Source organism: Lolium perenne, chromosome 1 (genome assembly GCF_019359855.2).
Source record: "Lolium perenne isolate Kyuss_39 chromosome 1, Kyuss_2.0, whole genome shotgun sequence".
Classification (NCBI taxonomy): domain Eukaryota; kingdom Viridiplantae; phylum Streptophyta; class Magnoliopsida; order Poales; family Poaceae; genus Lolium; species Lolium perenne.
Genome location: NC_067244.2, coordinates 217,271,713 through 217,290,083, shown reverse-complemented (window position 1 = coordinate 217,290,083; position 18,371 = coordinate 217,271,713). Strand labels below are relative to the sequence as shown.

The 18,371-nt window shown below is 42.7% G+C and overlaps 1 protein-coding gene across 6 annotated transcripts; it reads left to right on the top strand.

The window, feature by feature from the left end:
• Nucleotides 1-14,395: 14,395 nt before the first annotated feature.
• Nucleotides 14,396-17,902, top strand: LOC127321415 (uncharacterized). 6 transcript variants are annotated; one of them, XR_007864072.2, is made up of 6 exons: nucleotides 14,795-14,884; nucleotides 15,010-15,057; nucleotides 15,141-15,200; nucleotides 15,890-15,950; nucleotides 17,142-17,266; nucleotides 17,663-17,676. XR_007864072.2 is itself a non-coding variant. In XM_051350454.2 (5 exons), the coding sequence occupies exons 1-4, from the start codon at nucleotides 14,809-14,811 to the stop codon at nucleotides 17,252-17,254; spliced, it is 441 nt and encodes a 146-aa protein (XP_051206414.1). In that variant the 5' UTR covers nucleotides 14,396-14,808; the 3' UTR covers nucleotides 17,255-17,266; nucleotides 17,663-17,676. The 6 variants fall into 6 exon arrangements, 2 of the variants coding, with proteins under 2 accessions (XP_051206414.1, XP_051206413.1); XR_007864069.1 differs by having other exon boundaries at nucleotides 14,396-14,884; nucleotides 15,010-15,200; nucleotides 17,121-17,266; nucleotides 17,663-17,687; XM_051350454.2 differs by having other exon boundaries at nucleotides 14,396-14,884; nucleotides 15,010-15,200.
• The last annotated feature ends 469 nt before the right edge of the window (nucleotides 17,903-18,371 follow it).

Genomic DNA, 18,371 nt, shown 5'->3' with positions numbered 1-18,371 from the left:
GTGGTTGGGAGACGGCTCGGTTTCGGCTGTCGACGGCGAGACGGCTTTGGGTATAGTCGTCGATGGGGCCGGGCGTCAGTGGGGAATGTGGATAATGGGTGCGCGCCTGTTCCCGAGGCTTCTTTGGATTTAATGGTGGCAAATATATGAGCCGTTCGATAAAGCATGTGCGGATGGCGATAGGCGTGGTAGGGTTTTCATGGGGAATAGAGATCTTGAGCATTGGGAAGTCGAATTCGATCAACTTTAGCCAACAAATGAATTAGAATAAAAACAAGTACTCCCTTCGGTTCATATTAATTGATTCTAATATGGATGTATCTAGACACATTTTAGTTCTAGATACATCCATATTGAAGTCAATTAATATGAATCGGAGGGAGTACTACAATAAATCCTACTCATGAGACTATAAGCATATCCACGTCACCAAATTGTTAGCCGAAAGAAAAAGAGAATAGAAAACGGGAGACAAACTAAGCACGCGGCTGTAGCACGGAAAATAAGGAACTACCGCTCACTTGTAGCCGGCCATGAAACGCTAAGCAGGCGCATGCATGCTTTTGTACATGGTCGTCTCAGGTTTTTGGGCAAAGTCGTTTTATTTCATTTTCACGGTAAACCGGGTTGATTGGCACTTTCTAACTAGCTAGTTTGCACTAGCGGGAGTTTGAACAATACTTTAAAGTAAATAACATAAAAGAAAATAATACAAAGGTTGCTTGGAGTTTCTATCAATGAAAATTTACGTGCGGAAAGATTTAATTCATAGTGATAGTGAATGTGCAAAATGAAATAAAAGTGAATAACTGATTATAGTTCTTTGTATTAAGAGTAACCCATTGTTAGTTGAGACTGACTCCTCCTGTGGATTTCATCTAACTCTATCAATATTGTCATCTGTTACCACAAGCCATGGTCAACGCAACAATTAAGGTCGTGAGACCTGATCAAAGCATTAAGATTTATGGTTCCTCGTACTCTTCGAGTAATACTAGCTCGGTTATCATCATCTCGTCTTTTGGCAAAACCCGGCGCGACCAACTCGGGGTCATCGATTATGTTGTAGTTGCGAATCTTGTGTTTCCTCATGTGGTCGCCATTGCGGTCGAACCTTCTTCCGCCCATGTCATCGTCTGAGCATCCTCGGTTGTGCACGACATATTAGCCATAATCCCATTGGTTTGAGAGGCCCATCAACTGAGCAATGGATTTAGGTTTTTTGCGACCTAGTTCTTCCCTGAGTTATTTCCCACGCACCTCGTTGTTGAAGGCGTCGATTGCTCTCCTCCAAGATATCCTCTGCGAAGTTCTTCAGGTTGGACCATCGTTGGATGTATGATCGTATAGGCTTGTTATGCCTTTGGCTCCTCGTTGGATGATCGGCGTTTGTACGTCACCTGAAAGTTGCGAATGAAGATGTGTTTTAGCTTGTCCCAATCGTGGATTGATCCCGCAAGAAGGCTTTCGAGCCAAGCATGTGCGGAACCCCCAAGGTGTAGCTGCAAGGACTACATGGTAGTAGTCTTCGTGCCTCCACTACACCGAACTAACGTCAGATGATCCTTCAACCAGGACTTTGGATCTTCATATCCATAATATTTGCGATGGTCGGAAGGTAGCTTGAATCCTCTGGGCATCGATTTTCAACGAATACGGCGGTTAAAACATCTCGCACCACACACCTCCTAGTCGTCGCCAAAATCGCTCGATTCAAGGGTCGCACGCTCTACATGAGCCCTATCGACCTTTTTTGCGTGATGTTATCACGAGCGTCTTAGCCTCGTGAAAGGACGAGATGTCACCTAGAGGGGGGTGAATATGCGTATTAAAAACTATTATGGATTTGGGTTGTAAGAATGCGAAATTAAACTAACGTTTATTTTGCAAGCACAAAATCTAAATATGCTAGGCTCAATTAAGTGCAACAACAACAACTTAGATAAGCAAGATAGGCACAAGATATACAGGACACAAGTGATAGCAAGATATAAGTACTTTAAGAAAGATGGCTATAACAAGGAAAGTAAACTCGAGTATAGAGATAACCGAGATACACAGAGACGAAGATGCAATCCCGTGTTCCCCCACACAAGGTGAGGTACGTCACGTTGGAGAGATGCGGGCTACTGCGAAGGTCTCCTGAACCTTCTTCTCCAAGTCAATATCACGAAAGACATAGGCCTTTCCTTATGGCTAGATTTTTCTCCACTCCGAAGATGGAAATCTCCACGAAGGAGAAACCCGGGCCTCTTCAAAATCTTCCACGAAGAGGTCACCGGAGCACCAACCTCCAAGCCAACTATGAAGTAACCCCTCCAAGAGTAACAATCTCACAGTCTCTCACTTGAACTAATCGTAATGGAGAGCTCAACACTTATGCAACAATGTAAAAGCAAGAACACCAAAGGTGTTCGAATCCCCCACAGTCAAATCCCACCCAAGCAACAAGTGCTAGGGAGGAATTAGAGAGGAAGAACAAATAAGGAAATCAACATATATATGACTCCAAGATCTAGATCCCGAGAGTTTCCCTGACAAAAAGGAGGAATTGATTGGTGGAGTTGTAGATCTAGATCTCGTCTTTCAAATCTCTCACGAATATGCAAGAATCATGGGAGGGATGGAGAGGTAGCAAGCTTTTGAGGTTCAACAATGGAGTAGGAGAGAGAGAAAATAGAATGGTTGACCTTACTTCCTCAAGGAGGAAGAAGGGATAAAAATAGTCCAAGGAAAAACTAGTCGTTTGAGGGTAGAGTCGGGCAACCCGGCAGCCATCTCGGCAGGGCCGGGTCGGGCCACCCAGCAGCAGCACCCGGTGGGCCGGGCCAGAGGCTGGCCTACGTGGCAGCAGGCAGGCCGGGCTGGGTGCCGATCTGCCTAGCGTCTGGGTTGGTCCCGACAAGCACTATGCCGGGTTGCTCGACTTGGCTCAAATGACCATTTTTCTTTGAGAACTAAAAACTCTTCTCATGAAATTAATTTTGTTGCAAAGATAACAACGAATAGAACTCCAACAAAATATTGAGAATCATCACATAATGTTTTTGGATGATTTTAGAGAGGGATCCTTGATACGTTCAATTTGCATCACTATTTTATATCATAATTTATTGTTATTCATTGATATATTTCATATTTAGAGGTGATACTTATGTCATTCCATCTATTTTTTGCATGTTTGGTGATTATTGGAGAATTAACCACCGGAGCTAGGAATCTGCTAGAAAAAAGGACCGTCAAGGCACCATATTTCTGAAGACCAATAATTCCAACAAAGATACAGAAAATCATATTTTCCAGATGACGGAGGAAGCTAGAAGGGGAGGCCGAGATGGGCTAGGGGGCTCCAAACCACCCCTAGGCGCAGGCCCACCTCAGGGCGCACCTAGGCATGGTGCGACCGCCCTGGCCCACCTCTGACAACGCCCCCTCGCGTATATCAATCCCTCGGGAAACCTAAGATCGGGGGTACGACGAGAGAAATATTCCACCGCTGCTACGGGGCGGAGAACCAGAGAGGGAGAGAAGCTCTCCGGCAGGCTGAAATCTGCCGGGGAAATTCCTTCCCGAAGAGGGGAGATCGTCGCTATCATCACTGCCATCTAGCTAGACTTCATCGGGATCATCATCACCATCATCTCCACCACCAGTACCATCATCACCACCGCCTCCACGCCGTCCCGCTGTAACATCTTGGGTTTGATACTTGTCTAGTTCATAGGGGAAACTTTCCTGGTGTTGATTACTCTTTGTAGTTGATGCTATTGAGTGAAACCATTGAATTAAGTTTATGTCCAGATTGTTATTCATCATCATATCACCTCTGATCAAGATCCATATGATGTCTCGTGAGTAGTTCGTTTAGTTCTTGAGGACATGGGAGAAGTCATGCTGTTAGTAGTGGAACTGTGTTGAGTAATATGCAATAATTTGATATTTAAGTTGTGGTGCTATTCTTCTAAAGGTATCATGTGAACGTCGACTACATGATACTTCACCTTTATGGGCCTAGGGGAATGCATTGTGTATTTGGCTACTAATTGTGGGGTTGCGGGATCGACAGAAACCCAAACCCCCATTAGGAAACCGGTGCACGAGGGAGTGTAGAATCTCAAAGTTTAAGGTTGTGGTTAGATTTATCTTAATTACTTTCTTGTAGTTGTGGATGCTTGCAAGAGGTATAATCACAAGTATGTATTAGTCCAAGTATGGGGTAGTGCATTAGCATAGGTTCACCCACACAACACCTACCAAACCATTGAATATTATTCAGCTATGTGAAGCGAAAGCACTTGACATTTATTCACGTGTGTCCTCAGGAACGTTTGTTCATCATAAGTAAAACAACCGTCTTGTCCTTTGCTCTAAAAAGGATTGGACCACTCGCTGCAATTATTACTATTGCATTTTATTTACTCGTACTTTATTTATTTGCAATATCAAATACCCCTGAAAACCTGTTTGCTAGTGTTTACAGTGAATTCTCGATCAAAACTGTTCGTCAACACCTTCTGCTCCTTGTTGGATTTGACACTCTTATTTATCAAAAGTACTAATATACACCTCATATACTTGTGGGTCATCAAGACTATTTTTTGGCGACGTTGCCAGGGAGTGAAGCGCTATTGAAGAGTGGAATTGGTAAAGATAACTTTTTATTGTAAGTTATGTTTTTATTTCTGCCTGCTACTGCTTTATTTTATTATGGAGGCGTCTCCGTTTGACTTTCTGTTTGGAATTACTACTACCACTATTACGGTAGTAGATGAACCACCGCAAGCTCAATTGGATCCTTTTAAAATACCTATGAAAATTGTGGAACGTTGTGGTGACCTTGCATACCACTGCATGTTGTAGTATGACAGTCGTTGATATAACATTCACGAAGTACCAGTCCGCAAATATTACATCCCTCAGAGTAGTACAACAGAACATAGCTGGTCCATAACTCATTCATTTATTATTACAAACCATATGTACATATCATCACGGAGTTCCTCCTGGGTCCCGAGAGGAATGCTCCTGGGTTCGAGGTGAACCCAGCTTAGCTTACAATATATAAGTCTTAGCAGGTTATACATTTATTCTCATCGAGCAGCTAAGTACTAAGTGTTCATACTGCTCGGTTACTACTACTACTCCACTATCCTAAGCTTGTTCTCCTTCGGAACCGTTCCCGGCTCCGTAGACTATGAGATAGTCTACACCTTCTACACCTCCAGATAGGTCTGGCTCTTCATAGCAGGTTTCTTCTGCTTCTTCCTGGTTGTCGGTGTCCTCCTCAAGACGACTAAGGCAATCTAAGCAGGGGATTTAAGAGTGGTATGAGCACGAGCGTACTCAACAAGTTCATGATAGAAAAGAGGTGTTTAATGCACTATCTACGATATCAGACCAGAAAGTCTAATACCATTGCAGGTTTTGATAATCATTTCTTCAAGAGGTTGCTTTTATTAATAAGAACTATGTCCGTCAGCCTTCACCGGTTTACTAAAACTTCATAAGTTCCTTTCTGGCAGTGTTCGCAGTTCCAAACCCGAAACAGGGAGTGACATGTCACGATTCATTACACTCTGCAGAGGTGTTGCTTTACCCATAAGAGATCTTAACCATGGTGCCAACCGGGCAGCCCCGTCCACACTTCCTTTGGTGTGAGGCCCGGTATAAGGTCTTAGCCAATCATATTCCTCCGCTACCTTGCACACCCACCCTTTGTTGCAATCCCCGACCCTGGGTCCTCGCCGGTGTACTTATACCAATTAAGGATGGCCCCCGACCACGACGACAGTTCTGGGCTAACTACCATAAACTCCTTCGTCGGTAGATGCAACCCATCATATACCGCATTACCGTGGGGAATTAGAGGGGGATCCCCACCCTCAAGTTGCTCCCGCAAGACACAACTGCTACGGTAAGCGCATCCGTTGATGTACGAGAGGTGGAAATACAATGGACTACTCCGTCCCACTCCAGATCTTATGGTTAACACGAGTTTTACGGCACAAGAATCACTGGACGACATTTGTTGTTTAATCCTAGATGGATATAAACCCATTGCAATGGAACCTCCTCCATATCAACACATACCATGGTTTCATTGCCCACCACATAGTCATATTCATAGTTATGAAAATAATACGTTTGCTTTTTATGCAAGAGTGATAAGTATAGTACTTTGCAAGTAATTTGGTAAAAATACTCAAATGACATGAGCAAGCGATGAACTTGCCTGAAGACTGCAAAGTGTTGAAGTTCGATGGTGTGGACTGACCCTTGTCCTCTGTTGCTGAAAGATAGCATCATTGTTCGATAAGGGCAGTGGTTAAAGAAGCAATTATGCATGATTCAACTTTTAGGGTTTGTTCCCCCCTTCCCGATGCTTAACTATTTTATGTAAGAGGTAATTACTAAGAACAATTTAGGGATACTCTGTTTAGGATAAAATACTACTTGAAATGTTGTCAAGGTGTTTTTAAAGTCCAAAAGTATTTATGGACTTATTTTTATCATTAAAAATATTAAATTTGATTTTTAATGATTAATTCCTTGTATTTAAATATGACTTATTTTGAATTATCTCAATAATTCCTATTCATATTTTATTATGATAGAGAATTTTATTCTGAGTGATTTTCATATATTTATTTAGAGTTCTTAACCATTTTCTATTCTTTTTCAAAGTTGGTGGTTTTAACAAAATTGTGAAAAGACAGATTTGCCCCTGGGCCCACCTGTCAGTGGAGCCCAACGGGTTAGGTCGAACCGACCCGCTCGGTCCGGCTCGGTCGGCCTCACTCGCCCCCTTTCTCTCTCGCTCGCAGAAACCCTAACCCTAAATGGCTCCCGCGACGCTCGCGTCGCCCGCGCCGTCGCCGCTTTATCCTTGCCGACTCCGGCCACCTCCAGCGACGGGATCGGTCGCGTTCGCTCCACCTCACGACGGCGCACCAGATGGTCCGCGTCGATTTGCGTTTGGTGGCCTCCTCCGTTTGCCCCCAACCCTACCGCGCCTAGGGTTGCGCGGTGCTCGCGGTGGTTCCTCGTTCACCGGCGTCCCTGGACGCTGTGGTGACACCGTGCGCCTCGCCGGGGTGTTGCTGGAGCGCTTGCGCTCGGCGAGCGCCTGGCTTGGCCGCGGCTTGGCGCTGCCGTGGCCGGCCGTGGCCGGCCGTGCCGCCGTGCCGCCATGGTGATGCCGTGGTGCTCTGCTCCAAGTTAGTACCCCCGTCCTTCTTCTTTCTCTACTCCTCCTCCTAGCTGAGCTGCGGCTGCCTCTCCTCATGGAGATGCCATGCCGTGTTGTTGTTTGGCTTGCTGATCGTTGCTGATGTGCTCTCTGCTACTGCCGTGCGTGTGATGTTGTTGTGTCTGTGCTGTTGCTGAGCGTGTGCTACTGTTGGGTGTGTGTGCTGCTGCTGCGATGCTAAGCTGGCTGCTGCTGCTGTGCTCTCTACTGCTGATGTGACTCAGATGCAATAGCTCATGAGCACTTTATGATGCTCATGGCCTGCTAGCTTGTTCTTGCTACTGCTGCTGGTGCTAGACTATCTTGCCTACAACGCTTCAAGCTTCATTCTAGCCGGAATTCCTCAATTTATCATTGTTGCTTCGTGAAGACTCATGATTGCTTCCCCATACATCACTATAGGAAAGCTACATTGAGGCAGATCTCCATAAGTCCATTATCACCAAATGAACGTCAATCTTCAAGCATAATCTTCTCGATATGCTCATCTTGAACTCACCCTTCTCAACCTTGATGACATCCATACTTGATGTCATCCTCACATGGGCTATATGATATCATTCTCTTTATGCATACCCATGGCAAGATACCTAACCCACATAGACAACACAAATGCACATATATAGTGGGTTAGCTCATGGAGCATAATTGACAAGTCTTACCATACCATAAGATCACATGATCCAAAGTGGTACAATCTTTATGCTTTATATGTTTGACCAATCTTGAATTCAATCCTCGCTCTTAATGTTGGTTAACCTTGTATCTTTTCATGCTCTATCATAATATCTTGAGATACATAAAGAACTCTTAATTTGATTGCATGCTCTAAACCTTAGTCAACCATAGCTCAACTCATGAGACTATCATGACACCAACTTGGAGGTCGATGCAGATGTCAAACGGTGTGATGAGCGTCGCAGTCGAAGCAATACGTAGACCATTGTTGGTGTAGAGGTCGATGCAGATGTCAAGCGCGAGGCCGACATTGAGTTAAACTCCATGCAGGAGCCGACGGAGGATGTCGTCGTGGATACCGTGGTGATTGATGGTGATGTCAACTCCATCGGGTCCGAGCAGATTGAGTCCGTCAAGAGGATAGAACCCGCTGAGTTGAACTGGAAACAAAAGCTCTCGAAGGGCATCTCTTGTCCCACGGCCGGCGAGTGTGTGGCATGTATGCCACAAATCCAAACCAGATCGATTCGCCGAGAGCCGACGGGCTGTAAATTGTTGGGATCGAAACCACATAAACCATGGATCCAGCATCATCTTTAGATAATTATTTTGAACTGTTTTGCTACATCTCACGCTACTAAGATTTATTTTTAAATCTTAGTTACCCGAGAAAAGAGGAACCACATTCAGAAAAGTGCAGCTCACATCTAGTTCCACTTTTTTTTGTAACAGAGTTATACTTTTGCGAAAAGGTGCAATTGTGTGGTAGAAAAGTATAACCGGAACAAGATGCATTTTTCTCTAAAATGCAGTTGCACTTTTTAGGATGACTGAGACTTAGAACAGTTTCAGTGGCGTGAGACTTAGACAAGCTCTACTATGAATTCTAGCTCGTGATACTTCTTGAACTACAGTATGTATATTAGTGTAATAGAGACTGAATACATTGAACTCGGCGGCATATGAACCTGCAACAACTCGGCTCTTCATTGGTCTAGAAAGTGTGTGTGTCCACAACTGAAGATGGGATTTTCTGTATACAGAGTAAAAAAAACAGCAGTGAATACATGTGTGTGGTCCAGGTTTATGAGAAGAGATCATTAATTGGTAGATATTTTGCGGCATCTTCTAGCTGCTGCACTGGTCACCAGACATGGTGGGGTACTTCTCCATGAATGCTGCAGGGACGCAGTTCTTCGTGGTGTTCCAGTAATGGCGAGGCTGCGAGACAGTGGCGGCGGCGTCTGTGCATGATCAGCAGCAGCGACAGTGGCGGCAGCGTCTGTGCATGATCAGCAGCAGCGACAGTGTTTGTCAGGCCGCACACCTCTGCGGCGCCGTGGATGAAATCAACGGATCGAAGATGGGAGCTAGAGCTGGCAGCACCGAGCGTGCAGACGAAGGCCGCTTGGGTTCAATCGGGGGAGCTCGCTGCCGTTGGTGATTTCGCTCGTCGTGACAGCCCGCGCGGCGCATCAGCATGCGCAGCGAACCTCTCCAGCACGACCACACCACGTCGCAGCAGCATCCACGGTTCATGCCGACACTACACCACGGTAAAGATATAGGGGCACTTCTCCTGGAGGCACTTGTCAAAGTGCGGCTAATATTAGTTAATTTGGGGCACTTCTTAGAAGTGCCCCTAAATGTATACCTTTTGTGGCACTTATCTAAATGCCCCAATAGATATATATTTTTGGGGCACTTTTTCTAGTGCCTCAATAGATGTATACCTTTTGGGGCACTTGTAAGTGTCTCAATTTATCAACAGTGAATACAAAATAAAAAATGTACATGTTAATGTTCATTCAGATAGTCCTAATATACATACAACATATTTTAAAATTGTTCATATTCAAACAAAGTTCAAATTTAAATATGTTTACATTCGGATTTTTTCAAATATCGAAACAAAAATTAAAATCGAAAATTGAAAAGATGTTCAATCTAACAAAATTGCAAGTTCGAAAAAATATTGCCTGTGGATTTTCAGTTTGATTGGAAGATATTTGTTCAGAGAGTAGGTCCGCTCACGTCTGGGCTGGAGGGTGACCTGAATATCAGCAAGGAGGAGCTATAGTACATTGCAGGGATACGTCCCCCGCCGCGTATCGATTGAGCCATTCATCCACGGTCAAATCTTCCAGATTCACTTGTGATGATATAAATGCTAGGTTTAATATGTCCAATAGCTTTGTAGTACCCTCTCGAAGACGCTCGGGCGGGCTCTGGTTGATGTGGAATGACGAGCTTCAAGTGACTGTGCATAGTTCTAGTTTCCATGTTATCCTAGCTACTGTTGTTTATAGCACTAGAAACCTTAAGTTTGGCTTAGTATGTATATATGGTGATCCGTACCATCGACAAACTAGTGCTATCTGGAAAGAAGTTGCAGCTTTTGTGCATGATAACTCAACGCTTCCAATGCTTTGTATGGGTGACATGAATGAGCTTTTGTATGATATGGACAAGAATACCACTAATATAAATCGTAGCCGCTTGTATGCTTTCAGATCTTTTGTTAAAAACTGTGGTTTCATTGATCTTGGTTTTAGTGGCCCGGCTTACACCTGGACGAATAAATGTTTTTCTTCCAAACCAACTTATGAAAGATTGGATAGATGTCTTGCAAATGCTGAATGGTGTGATGCTTTTCCCATTTCAAATGTTTATAATATGCCTATTATTCATACTCTAAGTGATCATGCTGCTATTTTGCTCTCCACAGATGGCCAAACCAGGAAAATAAAAAAGACCTTTAAATTTGAAAATTGGTGGCTAAAAGAAAATGATTTCAATGATTATGCAAAAAAAGCGTGGACTAAATCTAGAAACAAATCTTTTTCGAATAGAACTAATCATCTTGCAGGGCAACTAAAAGTTTGGTGCAAGAAGAAGAAGCCGTTGCAACAGGAACTAACCAATCTGGAGGATCAAATCAGAGAAATTCAAATGAAGCCAGATCAGCAGCAAGATCACACTAAAGAGGCAGCTCTAAGCATAAGGTATGAACAAACTTTGACAAAACTAACTGACTCCTATATGCAAAGAGCCAAAAAACATTGGGTAAAAGATGGTGACAGAAATACTGCCTTTTTTCATAGAGCTATTGTTAAGAGAAGAAGAAAGAACACTATTGTTTCGGTCAAGGATGAAAATAACACTGTTCATTACATGCCTGATAAAATAAGTAATACTTTTGTAAACTACTTCCGGTCTATATTTTCTTCCTCTCAAGCTAACAATGGCAGGCCTTTCATACACACCCAACTTCCTCAGGATCTAGATGATTATACTTACACTGTCCCTGATGAAAAAGAAATCTTAGATACTTTGAAAGATATGAAGAGGAACGCTTCTCCCGGACCAGATGGTTTCAATGTGGAATTCTATATAGCTACATGGAGCTGGATTGGACAAGATGTCACCCAACTGGTAAGAACTTTCTTTGAAACAGGTATCATGCCTAGCCATATAAATGACACTCATATCGCTCTTATTCCGAAAAAACTGGTTCCTCTTGTTCCTGCGGATTACAGACCGATTAGTCTATGCAATGTAATTTACAAAGTGATAGCCAAATGTATTGCTAATAGACTTAAACCACATCTGCCGGATTACATACATCCATCACAGCAAGCTTTTATTGAGGGTAGGAGAATTAGCAATAATATTATAATTGCTCAAGAAATTTCTCATTCTTTTGCCCTTAGTTCTTGGAAACATAAAGCCTTCATGCTAAAAATAGATTTAGCCAAAGCCTTTGACAGATTAGAGTGGAACTTCATTGTCCAAGCGCTTACACGTAAAGGGTTGCATGGTCATTTCATAAATCTCATTTATGCTTGTGTCTCGTCACCGACCTTTTCGGTTGTCATTAATGGTCAAGCTTTTGCCAAGTTTAAAGGTGACAGGGGCATACGACAAGGATGTCCGTTATCTCCGTACTTGTTTGTCCTTGGCATAAATGAATTGTCAATTGCTATGCAGGAAGCTATGGCTGCTAATGATTTTGCAGGTATTAAATTGGGACCAAACTGTCCACCCATTCACTCGTTGCTGTTTGCGGATGATCTTTTAATATGTGGTCAAGCTGAGGAACAGGAAGCGACAAAAATGAAACAGATACTCCAGGAATTCTGCAATAGGTCGGGCCAAACTCCAAATTGGACGAAATCGGGAATTCTTTTCAGTAAGCATGTCGATAACCAAACAATTCATATAATCTGCAATGTTTTCCCTGTCCCTATTATAGATTCCAATTTTATACATCTTGGACATCCTCTTATCATTCCAGGGAAGGACAGAAATGCTGCTTATAATTTTGTTATAGATAAATTCAGAACTAAACTTTCAACCTACAAAGCTGACCAACTTTCTCATGCAGCTAGACTGGAATTAATAAAATCTGTTTTCTCATCTATCCCGGTCTACTATATGTCAAATATTCTTTTCTCGAAAAAATTTATTGCTAAACTCACAGCTATCATTAGGACTTTTTGGTGGACAGGCATCAGAAAAGACGCAAATTCCAGAAGCTTATGCCTAAGGGCTTGGAAAGATATATGTATACCAAAAAAAGAAGGAGGCCTAGGTATTAGAAATTTGCAGGCTATCAATCAGGGTCTTATTCTTATGGCGGCTTGGAGACTTGCAAATCAGCCACAAAACTTTCTACACCAAGTCCTCAAATCGAAATATTTTCCCGATTCCTCACTTTGGCGCCCAAATTCAAATGCTCCCAAATCAGCCTTTTGGGCCTCTATCCTGAAAGTCTTACCCATTCTCAAAGCCCACACTTTCTACCAGCTCACTTTGGGCCAGATTTCCATTTGGAGCACACCTTGGTGTGAAGGATGGGATCAGATATATGATTCTTTGATCATACAACCAGAAAACTATTCCTACCCAAGTCAGGTTAAAGATCTGTGGATTCCAGGGCAGAAAATGTGGAATGAACAGCTAATTAACATTTTATTTCAGGAACAGATGGTGCAAAGAATCAAGAACACTCCAATTATAAATGCGGAAGAGGAAGATTGCCTTTGCTGGAGACTAACACCAACAGGTAAATGCAATTCCAAGAGTGCTTACAGAGTATGTCTTGAGAATTTGTTTGAAAGCGGGGAGGCAAGACCAAGACAGGTTAGTACAAATACCAAACTCATTCTGCAGTCTATCTGGAAAAATAACAACTTAATTCCCAGGATTAAAACTTTTGGTTGGAGAATTCTTAGTAAAGCTATTTCTTCTGGAGCGAGAGCTGGGAAGTACAGTAAACACATTAACAAATATTGCTGTAGATGCAATTTAGAGGAAACAGATCAGCATCTTTTCTTTCTGTGTACTTATGCTAGAGCTGCTTGGTTTATGCATCCTTGGTATTTGAAAATTGGTCAAGTAGCCTCTCCATTTGAATCCATAACTCAAATTATTAGCAGGCTTCTCACTACGAATCACCCCAATGGCACTATTGAGAATATTCTTACTTTTATGTGGTGCCTTTGGAAAGCCAGGAATGACTGTTTATTCAATAAAAAAGACAGTACACCTTTACAGGTCCATTACATGACTAATGCGATAAAACAAAATTTGGAGTTACTTGATCCATTACAGGTTGGAGTACAGGAGCCGCAAACAAGAACAGGTGCACAACAGGAATTGACAAATCCAGGAAGCACTATTAGTTCAGATTTGAGAATTCAAGGAAGCAAAATATTCTCGGACGCGACCTGGAGGAAAATAAATACACCTGGGGCTCAAGAAAATACGAAGACAGGCTTAGGAGTGTACTGCCAATTTACAAGAGAATGCAGGGAAGAAACTGTGATGATTCAGGCCTCGACAATCCAGCCGTCGTCTCCAATTCTTGCAGAAGCTGCTGCCTTACTCCTAGCCTCAAACATTGCAGCAAAGATACAAGAGCAGGGAGTCACATTCCTTACTGATAATCTTACTCTGGCAAGAGCAGCGGCTGCCCATTCGATCGCGGACAAGCAGGTACCCTGGGAGCTTCGACAACAAATCGCGGACTACAAAAAGGCTTCAGAGCACCTTATCCCGAAGATTTATCATATAAAGAGAAATCTGAATACTGTTGCTCATGATTGTGCTAAACAGGCTTTTCGACGATCTGAGTCGATGCCTAGCTTTTCTTGCTTAAATTCAGCTCACAAAAATATAGGTACCTGCCCATATGCTAACTCTCTGCAAAATCTGGAACTTCAGGGCTTTGTACTTCATGATGTAATTTGCTTATGAGCTGAATGAAATCTTAGCGCCTCTGGCGCATGCTTTGTTCAAAAAAAAAAAAAAATCCACGGTCTCGTTGAGAGTGACTTTTAGGCCCAAACCGGTAGGATTTACGCCCAATTAGGCAATTTTTTAGTCTGATCTACGGATCCACCCGATCCGACCCAATAGGCCCACCCCGGGTAGGGTTTAGTTTAGCCCCAGCCAGCCCACGCCTCTCTGTCACGCTCAATCTCTCTCCCCTGGACTCGTTCGTGTATCTCGCGCCCGCGATGTCACCGCGGCCGTCGCCTGCCATGTTGGCGCCGCCGTTGACTGCCATGCCGGTCATCTCCGGAGGCATCCGACGCCGCCGCACACCCGACAATCTTCGCCGCCATCCCTCTTCCAGTTCCCCACCGCCTCGGTGCTTGCCCGCGCCCTCGTGCGCAACTCTCTAACCCTAGCTTTGCCCCTTGCTTCGGCCTTCGCCGGCCGCTACTTGCACCACCTCCTGCCGGCGTGGCTCCGCCACGGACCCTCGTTTGGCAGACGCAGCTCTGCTCCCACTCGCGGCCCCGCGGCTAACCCTAGCCGCATCGGCTCAGGCTCGACGGCGTGGTTCCGCACCAACGCCTCTGGCCTTCTCGATGCGCCACAATTCCTATCCGTCGGGTTGTCTAGACCAACGATTGCCGTGTGTTCCTTGTCGGCACCCTTGCCCTGGTAATCAATCTAGTCCTGTTACTTGCTTCTGGAACCAGTATTTGTCTCGCTCTCTCCTGGGATTTGCGCCTGAGATGTGCTCGATGAATTGAAATGCTGAGATGCGTGTGCGCTGGTGATTGCAGGTGAGGAAGCTGGGGTCGCAGGGCTTATCCAGGGCCGAGATGTAGAAGGTGACACCTATCTCCTCCGGACTCTGCTCCTGGTGGGGTTGGACAGGTCACTTTTTTTTCTGATTCTATTTTGCCCTGTGCAGAGTGAGATGCTGCAAGAGGCCAACACCTCCAACTTCAAGTCAAAATTGCAAAGCTTACAGGTATTTGTTGGAAGCAAACTCTTAGGCCTAGAAAAACTGGGATATGTTGATTAGTAGTTTTGAAATCCGAAGTGAGATCCATGTCCTTGTCCCTCCATGTAATGTGTCATCTCCATCCCCTTTTTAATTTTTCACCTGTATTAGATAATGTCAAGGAGGGAGTAGCTAGTAGCTCTGTCTGGTAGTGATGTAGTCTCTGGTGAAGCGACATGTGTGGACGGCAGTCTGCACCAATATGCGTACCAGCTATGTTCAATGTTCTTTGCTATGCTGCTTTTAGATGCAAGTTACTAGTATAAAATATCTTAATATGTAGCGTGCGATAGATATGTTGTTAGAATTGAATCTTCATGTTCGTTTTTTTTTTGGTTAGGAACACTCTTGAGAAGATAAAAGGATGGTAATAGTTGTAGAATAATGCATGATTACTTTGTAATTCCACTAGCTGAGCTATGGATACCAGAACATTTTAACCAGTTGATGATCATTAACTAGGTTCTAACTTCTAAGTGACCAAAATTAACTAGACACCTTTTTCAAGAGATTAAACGAATAGAGGAGAGGTAATTTGCTAATTGAGTGCTAGATGGCACCCTTTTTCTTAATCGTTGTTCAGTTTGTTAAGATGTGCACTGTTCAGTTTCTTAAGCACCCTTTTTCTTATCTCATTCTTACATTGTGACATTTAGATAACTATTGTTGTTGCTGCTGTACCTGAGGGACTACCGATGGCTGTAACACTTATTTCTGGTATAGCTTCATGTCTCCACTTTGATTAATAACAACTTATATATCAAGAGTTTATGAAAGATCCTGTTCACATGGCCTGCTTTATATTTGTATTAGCCATTTAATTTTGCATCCATGTTACCACTATAAGAAAACCCTGTAGAAGGATTCTAGGTTGTATTCAAGTAATCGGCTGACTTAAGTATTTGTTATGGTGCATACCTTGACACCAGTTGGATATTATGTTGCTTCAGTATAGCCTGTTTTGCACCAAAGTATTATTGGTCTGCTGGCATTAGTCTTTTAGTCTGCTGGCTTTTACAAAACGAGCTGAGTTAAGACTAAAATGACTATAGACAGTGGTCCAAGTCTGACTCTTGTCGACACAATATTTCAGGGAAATTTAAAGTTGGCGTGTATCAAGTATTTCTTGTTTTGGTATTGATAAGAAGGTCGTCATATTATTGTTTTGGTAGTTTTAATATGTTTTTCCGCACTTTAGATAGTCTAGCTTCTTTTAAGTGCTGAATAGAAAGTTATGCCTTAAATTTGTTTCTAAATCAGCCCAAGTGCTGAATGCATGTCATAGGAGAATATGCTTTCTGAATGGGCCCAGATAAATGGTTCTTAGTTTATTCTGCCGCAAGAACAATTATTCGCTCATTACTGTGTCAGTATATGGGTCTGAAATTTTCAGTGCGTGGTGATGCAACTATCTCAATAATTTCAGTTTCACAACAATGACTCACCTATTACTGTGTCAGTATATGGGTCTGAACAGTTCAGCTGTAAAATATGTAATATGTTACTCCAGCTGTAAAATCTTAGAGACATAAATTTAAGTATCTATTTGGCTAAATTTTCATATAGTGTTAAATAACATTTAACTTGCTGATATACTGTAATACTGTTTCTATTACACTTATTCTAACTAACTGAATTTTATTTCTAACTAATGTTCTATGATTTTAATCCGAGACCATTATATCCTGCAACTATCATGGCTAAAATAAACTAAGTAGAGAATTTTCTGCTTAAAGCTAAAGGCAGGATAACAAATGTAGGACAAGCAGATGCCCATTGCATTCGATGGCCGAAAAAATATATACGTGCCAATGACTGCAGCTAAATTTTTTTCTATCTGGATACTACCATGAATAATGTACACACTCATTCCTGGTCAACTTCTAGGTTTCTGACATTGACTTGCAGATTACAGAAGCAGAATTGGACAATATAAATGCAGGAATTGCGAGAAATATGGAGAAAGAAATATGGGAAAAGGAACCTGGAGATGTGCAGTCATGCAAGAAGAGAAGAATTAGTAACCCCGCAAGGTACAAACAATTTAAAATGTGTGTAGTTTTGTAGTTTGCAGCTTGTTTACACACCTATCGGTTACTGTTTGGAATGTTTGCTAGTTTACCTGGATACTCATATTCTTAGCTAGTCCTGTCCTTTTTAGTGTTAAATTTAACCTGATGATACTTCAGCTGTTTAAGTTCTACACATGTCGGTTTACTATAGTTGTTTAAGTTCATTTTTCTCCCCTGCCAACAACACATGCTGTTTTTAGTACAATATTCATCCAGCCCATCTGCTTATACTGTTAGCAACCTGCTGATACTGTTAGCACATCTCCTAGCTACGTTTACTTGTTGTAATACATACACGAAAAAGGCATGCTGTTTTTTCGTCTCTGTTTGCTGAATTGAAGTACTACTTCTTTCAAGGTACAATACTGAAGACTGGGATCAACTGAAGGTGATGCTGATCACATTGTGAAGGTGTCTGAATAGGAAACATAGTGATAATGTTGATAGAGTGTACATAGTGAGATACTGTGCCGTGTGTGCAACTGATTGTATGATAATTGCAGAATAAAGTGCACTGGATATATTAATGTGTTTGCCACTGTGTGCTTATTCTTGCATGACAGTATATCTATTCATATTGTGTTGCCATTGTTTTCATTGGTTTATAGTTTGTTGCCTTTTTAATAGGATGTAATTAGGGCCATTTCTCATAGTGCCACAAAATAGGTTTTGAGGCATTTTGTAAGTGCCACAGATTAGGCATTGGGGCATTTTTAGAAGTGCCACAAATTCGATTTAGGGGCACATCTCAAAGTGCCTCTAATTAGATTTAGTGGCACTCGACAAAGTGCCTCTAATTGGATTTAGTGGCACTTTGAGAAGTGCCTCTAATTGGGTTTTGGGGCACTTTGAGAAGTGCCCCTAATTGGCTTTTGGGGCACTTTGAGAAGTGCCTCTAATTGGCTTTTGGAGCACTTTAAGAAGTGCCTCTAGGCAGTGCCCCAAATACCTTTAGAGACGCAAGTAAAGGTGGCATTTGAAAAAGTGCCCCTATAGCTTATTAGAGGCACTTTGTTTTAAATTTGGGACATTTAAAAGTGCCCCAAATCTTGTACTGTGATGTAGT